Raw genomic sequence first — 13060 nt, forward strand, 5'->3', positions numbered from 1 at the left:
GAAAATAGCCTACTTGTGAATTCTTGAGCTATTAATGGCCGAATTTAGTAAGGACCACTGCAGGATTAACCTTCACCTTGCTCTTGAATAAAGGCAGACAGATGCTAGTATTGAGCAACAGGGTCACAATGGCATCTCCTTTTTAGCACTTTCCCACTAGATCCTCAATAACCCCAATTTAACTATTTCACTTCAGAGGAATGCTTCACTCCTGTAAACATCAGAACTTAAGTGATCCATAATTGAAAAACAGAATACTTCTTGTGAGCTATTCTCAAAAGAAGGTCTAGAAAGACAGCTTTCTCGCCTTATTTGAGGTTGTCTTTTGAAAACTCTTTCTGCATATCCCGAGCACTGGATGTTCCTGCTTCTGAACCACGCTGCCCTCCGCCCTTCAACTCTACCCTTTCTGCACGTGTAGAAGAACATCAGACATCTCAGGGAAATGTTCTCACATTTGGTGACAATATCCAATTGGATGAAACTCCATTAAATTTGTTTTGATGATGATTAGCCAGTGACATGCACACACAAAAATATCTGCATAGATGGGAGGCAAAGGTTTAAGGTTATTAGAATTAGCATTTGCCCAAGTATTAAAAATCTATCATGGAGATGCTCTACTGGCAAGTGGCAGTAGGAGCCCATCGCTTCTCAGATATGGGTGATGATTCTTAAAGGCTGGGGAGTGAGTGTCTGAATTCCTGATGGGTGAATTCTGGCTGAATGCTGTTTCTTGTTGGGCCTAGTTCTTTATTTGGCTGCCTATTTCGGCAACCATTGATTTTTCTAGTTGCTTTAAAAAAAACCAAAAAACCTCACTACTATGTTCAAGTCAGATTTAATGCTAGAATCAATTAAAACCTCCTACAAAACATTTTAAAGCACTAGGCAAAGAGAGACTCAACAATGCACCCATCTAAGGGATTCTGCACAATATGATTTCCACATGTCACAATGGCTCATTGGGAACAAGGTCTCAGAGTACTGTTGCTAGTTACCAAATTCTTAGCCCTTGATATACCAAAGGCATTAAACATTTTTGGCATTTTTTTTTTTTAAAGTAGGCTCCGTGTCCAGCGTGGAGCCCAACATGGGGCTTGAACTCACAACCCTGAGATCAAGACCTGAGCTGAAATTAAGAGTTGGACACTTAACCAACTGAGCCACCCAGGTGCTCCCATTTTTTGGCATTTTAAAAGAAAAAGCAAAATTCTCAAGATGAGTCTTTTTTCCTTTTTCTAACTTAAACACCCTATCTTGAAGTGATAAAACTTTAATTCCATTCTAGAAGGAAATAACTGAGGAGGGCCCTAAGACCTTATTTTTACACTTAGTGCATTACTTAGGCAAAATAATATATATGGTGTCAGATGAAAGATCATATACGGAAGATATTACCATCATCATTATCATTATCAGCTTGGAGATGTAGACACTGTTTACAGATAATAGTGTGTATATGTCATAGAATATTGTATCTATCACATTCATAGCCATTTTGTTCCTTAAGTAAGTCCTTCCTTGTATTGGTTGACTCTCAGTTGTTAGTGATCTTAGCTACTGTGCTGAGAAGCTACCGCATATATACATTTCTTAGCCTTCATTTTTAGCTCTTTCCATACCAGCTTCATAAGCCGATTTTTCAGTCATGGGAGATCAATCAATTGCAGGATTCTTACTGTGCTTAATATATTCAAATGCTCTGTCCTTGCTTTCAATCTTCTTTCTGGTACCCCGAGAGCCCAAGTGACAAATCCCAAGACTAGTAAATCAAAATGGCGGAGCATGTGTCTGCTGCGGGCACCTGCTGGAGTGTTGCCTGGTTTTCTGGATTCTAAGTGCTTACATTCCAAAATATAAATGAATATTTTGAGGGGACCTTAAAGTTGGCAGCATCTAGAATTTCATGACAGAGTTTCAGGATTGCTGGTTCTTGTCTCAAGCTTCAATAAGCATTATGGTTTTCTTCAGCAAGTGTCAAATATTTGCATCAGAGCAAATCATTTCTATGGCAGAACAGCAAAGATTCCTTTCAAAGAGACTTAATATATGTAGCCCTCCTGGTCACAAATCTGATTTATATGTCGTGGACACAGAAGATAATGTCTAACACTATTTCAAAGAGGAGGGAAGAGAAACTCAGCAAACATGGAGCAGGCAAAGCCCAGAACAGAGTGAAAAGCTTTCCAAATCTAAGCACGCACTTGTCCACATGGCCCAAGGACATACCAGTACTGAATGAGGCTGCAGGGGAGTTTAGGGAACAGAAATAAAAACACAGTGAGAAACAAGATGGACATTACAGAACGTGGATGGAGAAGCCAGCAGAATAGAGAGACAGCCTGTGAATGGCATCTTAGCTTTACACGCACACGGCATCCTCAGCTCCATGAACACTGGGGCCTGGGCCCATGCGTCAGAAAAGGACCAGGACGTGGACTTAGGAAATGGAGGGCGGGAGGGCTGTACTTCCGGTTGCCGGAGTGGCAAGGGGGCCCCCTGCTTCTAGCTACACATTCCTGAGAAGGACATACAACCTGCCCTGGCATCCTCAGGCTGCCTGGCTTTCATTTGTTTTAAAAATAACTGCCCCGAGATTGTAAGACAAGCTCCAAGATAAAAAGTGAATGTTTAAATGAAAAGCCATGGTGGACTTGGCTCCATTTTGAAGATGCCTTAGATGGTGTTTCTCCAATGGCCATAAATGCCCTCCGTGTTGAAATTTCCAAGTGCTGGAGAGGTCTTCCATGGAAACAGATACATGTTTTTCAGAATAACTAAGAAGTAATTCCTTGAAGAATCAGCTTTCACTTATTCAACTATATTAGGCTTTTAAAGCAGTATCTTTAATTCTCCATGATTTATTTTGTAGTTTAGCAAAAAGCGCATCTGATTTTAAAACTAAGCATATACCATTATGTACATTACATTTTGTATCTGATGTATGTAAACTATTTTATAGGAACGAACTATAGGCATATGGGAGAGAGATCATTAGATGTTTTTTACATGTGAGCTCAGGGTCAAGCTAATCCCTCTTGGCCTAATGCTCTCTACCATTTAAAACCACAATATTTGTGTCAAAAAGTTCAAATTCAGTCTGAAGACAGAAAACGATGTACCTCTGACCCATGAATGACATGGGTTTGAATGGCATGGGTCCACGTGGGTATTTTTTGGTAAACGGTAGAGTACTGTAAATATACTTTCCTCTTGATTTTCTTAATAACATTTTTCTTTTCCCTAGCTTACTTTATTGTAAAATACAGTCTGTAATACATATAACATACAAAATATGTGTTAATTGGCTGTTTATGTTATCAGTAAGGGTTAACAGTAGGCTATTAGTAGTTAAGTTTTTAGAGAGTCAAGATTCATACAAAGATTTTTCCACTGCACAGAGGATTGGTGCCCCTAATCCCTACATTGTTCAAGGGTGAACTGTATATCTACATTTTTAATGAGGCACCATTTGGGCACACAAAGGTACGTAAATTTTATTACTATTTGGTATTCCTATTGAAAAGGAAAAATTTAAATGACTGAAAGCAGCTGTCTGTCTTAGCTTCAACAAGAATACAATTTTCTAGCTAAACAGAGATGGAAAAGAAGTTTGCTTTCAAAATTATCCTTCATGTGTATTTATACTGCAACACAGGGAGGGATGGGGGGCCTGGGGTCTGATCCTGGTGCAGCACTCCCTAGGCGTGAGCCCTTGGCCAAGGGCCCCTTAACCAGAGAATGGAATGAGATGATGTAACGAAAAGTGCTTTAAGGACACTGTGCCCAGGGGGAAATTGTCACGGACAAGGTGAGTTGAGTGCTTACTACACACCAGCGCACTTGACCTCATGGACCCCCATTGACCTAGGAGAGGTTCTATAGATGAGGGAGGCAAGTGACACTCAAAAGGGTAAGTCAATAATCCAAGGTCCCACAGTTAGCACAGGACAAAGATACTATTTTAAACCTAAGACTCCAGTGTCCATTTGGGCATTCCAACTCTCCATAAAGCCACGCACAGAGAGAAGGTTTTGTGAGTCTTGATATTTCGTGATGTGTTATTTGTACAAACTGTGTGTAACTTTACAGGGCATGTGACATTTTTCTCCCTACAAAAAGCATCTCTTTGGAAAGATGAAACATGTAATATCCAAACAAGGCAGCTCATATTTTTGAATTAAAAACCTATTTTCTCTTGCATATTAGAAGCAAACAAATCTTAGTTGGGCCACGGGCTTCTATATTAAAGTCTCTTTAAAATACATCTCTGAAGTTCTTAAATAATTTCTCACAGTTTTATAAACATTCTCTAAAGCCCCCCCCGAATACTAATTAGCAATAATAATTTTAAGTAATCTGTCAAGAATTTTAGAAAGTGTTGCTCCCACTGAAAAAGACTGATCTCTTTGCCAATGACAAATAATGTGTGTCTTCAATAAGCATGTCAGCAACGTTATTTTTACGGCATAGAAAATGCTAAAGTAGCACACATAAAAATAACGGCATGCTGATTAAGTGTAGTACATCTATATTTTTGGACTCAGTTGCTGGAAATCCAAGTGAGCAGTAACAAAATTACTTGGGTAGACTGCAAATGAAAGCTCAGTCAACTAGAACAACATTTTGGCTACTCAATAGCAGTGCTCAGGATGTGAGCACTTGGATCACAGGGTTAGAATCTGTTAGGTCTGTCTCAAATCCAATAACAGCATCTGTGCTTGCCTACCACTCCCCTCCTTCATCTACTGTCATTGGTTAATTTGGTTCAAGTCAAGACTACGGAACAAGTTAGCATGCTTCTGAGAACTCATACATATTTTATTTTATTTTTAAAGATTTTATTTATTTATTTGAGAGAGAGAATGAGAGAGAGAGAGAGAGAGCATGAGACGGGGGAGGATCAGAGGGAGAAGCAGACTCCCCGCTGAGCAGGGAGCCCGATGTGGGACTCGATCCCGGGACTCCAGGATCACGACCTGAGCCGAAGGCAGTCGCTTAGCCAACTGAGCCACCCAGGCGCCCCTCATACGTATTTTAAATTATGGCCCCTTTGACACCCCTTCAGGGCTCCTGGATCCTCCAACACATGGAGGGGAACAGGAGCCCCAGTTGAGGACTGCTACAGAAGCGTGATGGACAATGCGGAAAAACAACGGGGATGCCATAAAGGGAACGGGCAGGGATGTGGGGCAGAAACAGAAAACAGAAGGCAAAGCTCCTCTTCTGCATCATGCAGAAATCAGGACCAGTCAAAAGAGGATTGATTACCCTAAGGGTTGGCTCAAGGAGAGAAATTTAAGTTACATTGCCACAGATCTTTTTGTACTACCCAAATGTTTTAATATCATTAAGTGGTTAAGTGGCTTATCACCATTTAGGCAAGTTTCGCATATTTGTTGCTAAATGCTGGTATGATTTGCTGAGCCACATCACATATCAAAACCAGGAAAATACCCCAACTATATATTATATTTTGCTTTTGACACACAGAAAAACAAAATGATAATATATGGTTTTTTTCCTAAGCGGTGGGTAATAAATCTAATGGTCTTAAACATACTTCCTGTTTCTTCATCTAGAGCCCTTAGAAATGACGTGTTTCTCCTGTGGAGAGATGGCACGTCAGTTCTAAGACGCTGGGTGTGGTCATGACACACGCAGGCATGCGGAGAGGTTGAAAGCTGGGAGCTAACTCTTGGAGATCCACCTTATTAGCCTTCCCAGGGTGCTAATAAATCTCCACTCTGCGGGGTGCTGCCTGAAGAAGCCTGCCTCCTTACCTTTGATATGGGGAATGAAGTGGTGTCGGAAGGGGGAGTTGGGGCGGGAGTCGCTGTGGGCGGAGCTGAGGCTGCTGGTGCGCAGGTGGGACAACCTTTGCACACCAGGAGACAGCAGCTCTGTGCGGCAAGGAGTCAGGGGCGGGGCCAGGTGGAAACAGAAAAGAAGAACAGAAATTAACAGCAGGGACAACATCATCATTCCAAGGGGCGGGGGGTGGGGAGGGGGGCAAACAAAGAACGTTAATCAGGAGTCTGAAAAAGGAAGAAGGCAAAAGGGTTAAGAACGCACCTGCTAAGGGTGAGGCTAAGTGGGGAGAATTTGCAAACAGTTCGGGTTGGTACAGAGTCGCTCTCTGAGAATAAATGGCTTTATGAGAAGGAATGGCCACCAGGACATTCTCTGTCAGGATGACCCCGGCTACTGTTGAGCCAGTACTAGGCACATCATTTAGACTCAGAAATAGCTGTTTTTAAAAAGCACCTGACAAAACAGAACCCTTGAAACACATGTTAAAAACAAACAAACAAAACGATAATCATTTTAAGAACCTTGAAAAGAAGTACTTATATGTAAGGGTCAGATTCTTTTTTTTTTAAGCTGCCAACTTCTCCCACTAGCGGTTTAATTTTATTTGCCTCTGTAGAAGGAAAACCTGTTTGTGTTCCCTGGGTGGCGAAGAGCTACTTAGGATCCTGAGAACTGCGTGATGGCAGCACAGGGGGGGGACTAGAAGCTTCGTTATCTTGGAAGGAAAATGGACCATTGAAACTAAACCCAGACACGGGGAACATGTACCATCACCTGGCATCTAGAACCCGCCGAGTGGATAATCAGAGGTTTTCTATACTGACCACAGCCCTGCTGTCAGAACCCCACCGGCTTCACCTGACAAGGGTAGATCTTGAAAAAATAATTATAAACCCTAATAATTGGTATCATGCATGCCCATAATATATTGTGAAAAGGAGGAGAAGCACTTAGAACGGGGGATGTTCTAAAGGCTGCTGGCTTTGGAACCACGACTGGAATAGATGAAAACTTTCAGTGCTCAACAGCGACATGATCTTTCAGGGAAATAATGTCCCTGGCTGGCCACTCCTTCACTATTCAGGGGCCCATGGAACAACAATTTCCCTATAGCCCCACGTCATTCTGATAAGGTCATGGCCGTGGCCTCTGTGACCTCAGCACACGCCCATATGGAGGGGTGGCCGCGAACAGGATTTCTTGTCTCCCACACAGACAAGGGCTTAAGTCCAGACCCAGGTCCAGAGCATGAATTAAATGAATATAGTTGCACATGGGAAAAAAAAGAATCCATTTCTTGAAAAACCCTCATTTTACTTAACTCAACAAATACTATTTATGACCTAGAGAAAACTATACATTATTGAAGACTCATATAGTAAAAAATCAATCTTCTATATGCATTAAATCTATGGCTTTAAGGAAAAGATTGCAGCCTTTTTATATTCTGTTCATTTCCTCTGGTTCTTTTTTATCAAATAAGTTAGCATATGAATGAGTTTGTTCTCATCCACCGGTGCAGAAGCAAGAAGCTTAAAAGAAGTCTTCCTAGACGTTCACTGCCACCAATGTTGTTTAGAAGGCCAGAGTCTCCCTCTGGGAATCTACTTCTCAGGGAACCCTGGATCCATGCTGGGATCTCCATTCTTCTATTCCACACATAAGACACCCACTAATAGTGATGCGGACTACGCTGTGCACAGATGAAGGTCACCTGAAGTCCACTACTGTTCGATATTGCCTATAATACATCTCTAATGTTTTTCTGTTTTCCAAGTCTGGTTCGAAATCTAAGGGCTGGAATGGGTCTGAAAAGTTATCAAATACAACCCCCAGGTTGCATATAATACTTCCTTCTAGAAGGTGCTTAACCAAGCATGTTTAGTAACACCCTGTGCCTGGTTTGGAGAAACATGGCAAACCCACCGATGAATGACTAACGCTGTGGATTTTAGATGATGCTAATGTGCCTAAAAGGCACATCAAAGTATTTTCTTTGGAGATCTTCATTTTAAGTCTCAAAGTGATGAGATTTTCTTCAAGTCTAAAAAAAGAAAAAACAATCCCCCTGGCTTCCCGTTGTTCACTGTCAAGATGTAATTATTTAATAAACCATAATGAATATAATCATAAAATAACACAAATTATAGTTGGATATGAGTTTTCTTTTTTTTCTTTTCTGGGAAAAGGGGAGATCTATTTGGCAGCTGGATTTTTAATACACTATCAGTGGTGGGGAAAAAAAAAAAATCACCCCGCAACACAGACTATTATATAGAGTGAATCTCGGGAACAGGCACCCTTACCAGGTCTGTGAAAATGCTGGGGAGAGCGAGATGTGGTTGGAGCATAGCTGTGGCGGCTATAGACAGGGGAGCTGATGGAGCCCTGGCTGGTGGATCGATGGATCACCCGGTCCCGAGAGTCCTGGTAGCCCTGGAAAGAAAGTGCGAGAACGTGGGAGCATAAGACACACATTCAGGCTATCATCGGGTCCAAGTGACATCCAGTTCTACAAAGGTTGCCTGGGAACTGTCATGTTGACCTGTTCATGTATACATTCTAGGGCGATATCCTTCAATACATACGCAAAGGAGCATTCTGTGGTTAATGCATTTTGCTCAAAACCCATAGTTCTTGCATTTACCCAAATTTTAAGATGGAAAATGGTAAACTCCCGGGTTGATAGAGCTCTGGGAAAAAGAGAATACCCCAATGGCCACATTGATATGGTGCTTTTCAGTTTTACAAAGTATGTTCGTCGTTTCATCCGATTCGCATAATAACAAAAGTAGAACACAGGGTATAGACCTCCCTTCTCCACAAATGCAGGATGTTTCAGAGCAGGTAAGAGACCATGTGTAGGTGTGTAGCTCATATAGGCAGAGCCTGCTTCAGAACCAGCCTCCTCGCTCTAATCGTACCCTTTGTTCTGGCTGCCAACCTACACTGTCCATAACACTGATCTGGTGACATCTTAAGTTGATTTTCCTGCAGAACAAGCTGGTGGTGGCCTCAAACCCAGGAAATTCTACTTCCTACTTTGAGAAACATATCCCAAGGAAAAAATAAAGAGTGATCTCTAAATGGGAAAATTTGCTCAAAGATATTTATAATACCACCATTTATAAAGATAAAACTTCCTGAACAAATTGGGGAATAATGAAGAAAATCAGGTGTATCCATTCAGTGAAATATAATACCACCACTAGTGTGCCCACTGTGTCCAAATCCAGAAAAGAGCTGGTTAGGTATGAAGTACAAAAAAAATCATACTCACACAAACACAATATAAAACTGTTCAAACAATGAAAAGGATAGAAAGGAATGTTCTACATTTTAGGAATTAGTTGTCTTACAAAGTTTCTGCTGCTATAATAGAAATACAAGTTTGAAAGACTGTATGGAAAATGCCTAAATTAAAACCTCAGTAACCATGGCTGTGTGCCATTTGTTGAGAGCAAATGGCAAGGAAACTTTGGTTTGATCCCAGTTGCCTAGAACAATAAATTAAAAACAATAAAACAAAAAGTCCCTGAACAATGTGCTTCAACTTTGCAAATGGCCAATAATAGAATTAATGCTTCATAACTTCTGTTGTGATTAGAATACTAACAGAAATTAATTTTTCACAGCCCTCAGTCATAAACCATCAGAATACTACAGTTTCTACTATGTTACATCATAATGGTTATCTAAGATCAATCATTTTAGGTAGAGTATCCAGAAAGTTGCTTGAAGACTTACTGATTTTATTCATTTTAACTTTTTTAAGATTTTATTTTTATTTGTTTATTAGAGAGAGAGGGAGAGGGAGAGAGAATCTGGAGCAGACTCTACGCTGAACACAGAGCCCAAAGCAGGGCTCGATCTCACAACTGTGAGATCATTACCTGACCCAAAATCAGGAGTCCGATGCTTAACTGACTGAGCCACCCAGGCGCCCCTTATTTATTATTTTTATTATTATTTTTTAGATGGGGATAGACCGAACACCTGAGGAGTTCGTTCACTGGATACATAAGGAAATGCAAAAAAGTAAGAAGCATGCTAAATATACAATCCCTTGGTTATAGTTATCTGAAGTAGCTTAAATGAGGGCGCCTGGGTGGCTCAGTTGGTTAAGCGACTGCCTTCGGCTCAGGTCATGATCCTGGAGTCCCGGGATCGAGTCCCACATGGGGCTCCCTGCTCAGCAGGGAGTCTGCTTCTCCCTCTGACCCTCTTCCCTCTTGTGCTATCTCTCATTCTCTCTCTCTCAAATAAATAAATAAAATCTTTAAAAAAAATAAAAATAAAAATGAAGTAGCTTAAATGAAAGAAAGTGCTGGGTCAGACCTCGGTGCTGGACCACAGTCAGATTTGGGTCAGCCAGAGCTCAGGGCACTAACCTCTAAGCCACACACCCCCACACACCCCCACTCCCCCTCTGCCAAGGGAAAAAATAAGGACAATGGGAAGTACTTCTAAGGGCCCTGGTCACCCAGTAGGCAGTCAGGTGTAGGGGTGGGGGCAAAACCAAGGAACTACAGACAACAGGAGGGAGAGTGTGAAGGAGCTTTTGATTTTCTAGATCAGTATCAGCTTCGGGAAGAACCCTTACTAAAATGGGTTGTGAGAACAACTAATCTGGGGGCTGTGTCTTTGGTTTTGAATGCTGCAGAGTGGAAGAGTATGTACGGATAGGGGACCCGTGGCTCACTACGGAGTGATCACCGATGGCTCTAAGTGATCCACATAGGAGTCCTTCTCGAGGAAACCGTGGGCCTGGTGGACTGGATAAAAGCCATTGTGAGATTTCTTTATCCTGAAGAAGGGGGACAAGACTAATGATCTGAGACTAAAAGGAGTGTCCTCCCCTGAAGATGGCTCTGCTTACAGAATACTCTCTGACCACTGTAGGCCACTTCAGATAATCCAGTACGTTGGGATTCAGACCAATCCAATATGAATGAGGGGAGAGAGCGCCCCCCGGGCAGGACAGGTGGCCTCACTCCCTGCACACCCTTACCAGGCACTTAGAGGCACAGGCTCAGATTACTATATGGCTGTTTTTACCCCCAGTCTCATTTGAAAAAACATTGACTACTGTGTCTTAGAGTCACCTCACACGTTAAGGAATCCTACAGTCATCATAATTTTGCATGCAGTTTTTGTTGTTGTTGTTGTTGTTGTTTTATTAAATGTCCTTCTTTAAAAACTCCAGTCTAGGAAAAGTCCAAGTCACTCCCAAATCCCACCCATTATAATGTTCAACAATGGCACTTACTTCTGCTGATGGAGTGGGAGACAAAGTCCTTGGAGACTAGAAGAATAAGAGAATTACAAGTCACAGTGGATACTGATTTGTTATCAGTTTAATTAGTTTATCAGAAGCCCCTGAAAATAGTATGCCGCATCCACATGCCCGCTCCCCTTGCCCATCCCCGTCTTCTGATTCGGTAAGTTGGAAGTGGGGCTCAGACAGAAACATGACAACCAAGCTCCTGGGAGCCTGGCGCACGTCCTGGCCTAGGAACCGTGGGTTTTGAGAAATACATTGTCACACTTTAGATGCTTAAGTTAGACAAACTGGAACTATTTTTCCCTCTATGCTCAAACTATGCTCAGTTTACTACTATGAGTCACAGTGTCTACCGAAACACAGAATTTTGTAAACATGGTTGTTGACTCAATTATCAGGGCAGTCACATAAAATCATTTGCTGCCTGACACAGGCCGGTGATGACCAGGTCTGTGGCATCCTGCCCTGCCGGGTGGGCTTGCCAACATCACTACATTCACCTTCTGGCTTCCATCCTTCAGGGCACAAAGGCTTCCTTGGGGTCAATGAACAGATCAAACCCTCTTTCACCACAGGGCCTTTGCATTTGCTGTGTCCTCTGGAAGCACTGCCTTTCACTCAGACACCTGCCGGCCTTACTCCTCTTCTTCGGTGAGGTCTCCACTCACACGTGGTACACACAATGCCTTCTGTGACCCTCCTAATTGAAGGAGCAACCCAGCCCCACAGGCTTTCTCCTTACTCTGCTTCGTTTTTCCGCTAGCACCATGCCCTGTAAAAGTGCATTATGTATCTGCTTATGGTCTGTCTCCCACTTTCCACCGCAAGCTCCATGAGGGCAAGAAATCTGCTTCTTTACAGCTAAGTATTCCCAGTGACTAGAGCAGCTCCTGACACATGAGGTGCCCAACAAATATTTCCTAAATGAATGAATGAAATGTTTACAATTAAAATGCAAAAAGAGCTCAAATAGAAATGAAATGCAAACAAAGCATCCTGAAGAACATGGTGGATTTCTCAGCATCCCAGTCTGCCCCTCACCCCAAGGTCACAAGAAGCCACCGGGCTCTCTCGCACTGCAGATTCCTCAAGCCCCCCAGTCTCAGGGCAGCTGCGGCCTGTCTCAGGGGGTGGGGGTGGGGGTTCTTAGCTGGGTGAAGACAGGCTCCTTGAAGGCAGGAGCCAGGCCTCACCCTGCTGACAGCCTCCGGATCCACCCTACTCATGCTTTCTGAAGGCACACATGGCGACACAGAACGTTAAGTTTATTCCTCCGGCGTTTCTCAATTGGCAATCTAGGGATTCTTTGGAAAAATAGTAAGTAAAGGGATAAATAATCAAACGGTGCATCAAGTTTTCTAAGTTGCAAGATTCATGTGTTGGGGAAGAGATGGCAAACATGTCTGATTTCTGATCTGGGGGCATCCTTCCATCAGATTCCGTGATCCAAGAAACCCACAGGTAATCATTCCAGGTTATGATGGTGATGATGCTGACTACGAAGAGTGGCCGGCAGTTTTGTTGAGCGTTTATGTGCCAGGGACTGTTCTAATCTAAATATTTCACTTATTCCTCACAGAAAACCTCTGAGGTGGATATCACTATCTTGAGTTTACAGATAAGGAGACATACTTTCCCCAGAGTTGTATGGTTAGTAAATGTAAGTCTGACTCCCAAACCCTGAAATGTTCAAAGCCTAAACTCGAGCGCTTGATGCTTTACTGCTCAAAACGGAGCCACTGGGAAACAGACACCTACCCCCAAACCCAAAACACCATAAAACAACTCACCTCCCCCTTGCTCGTATGACTTAAACATTAGCAAATTCTCGCCGCCTTGTTCCAGGCCCAGGCGCTGTTCACCCTGTTCTGGAACTGTCCTTTTTCCTGTATTCTCTATGCAACGCTCCAGGCAGGGCCCAGCGGCAACTCCACAACCCAGGCCAACCAACCCGCCTTT

The 13060-nt window shown here is 42.6% G+C and overlaps 1 protein-coding gene across 20 annotated transcripts in view; it reads right to left on the minus strand.

Moving 5' to 3' along the window:
• ABLIM1 (actin binding LIM protein 1) overlaps window positions 1-13060 on the minus strand; it is a 294439-nt gene that overhangs the window by 25998 nt on the left and 255381 nt on the right. For 12 of the 20 annotated variants that reach the window (XM_027596954.2, XM_027596953.2, XM_027596964.2 and 9 more), the window contains 2 exons: window positions 11087-11122; window positions 8124-8253 (listed from right to left, as the gene is read on the minus strand). In XM_027596954.2, coding sequence (XP_027452755.1) covers window positions 8124-8253; window positions 11087-11122 — 166 coding nt within the window. Of the gene's footprint in view, window positions 1-5786; window positions 5907-8123; window positions 8254-11086; window positions 11123-13060 lie in introns of all 20 variants that reach the window. The other 8 variants (XM_027596949.2, XM_027596962.2, XM_027596956.2 and 5 more) reach the window with 1 other exon arrangement.

The sequence above is a fragment of the Zalophus californianus genome, chromosome 15 (genome assembly GCF_009762305.2).
Source record: "Zalophus californianus isolate mZalCal1 chromosome 15, mZalCal1.pri.v2, whole genome shotgun sequence".
Classification (NCBI taxonomy): Eukaryota; Metazoa; Chordata; class Mammalia; order Carnivora; family Otariidae; genus Zalophus; species Zalophus californianus.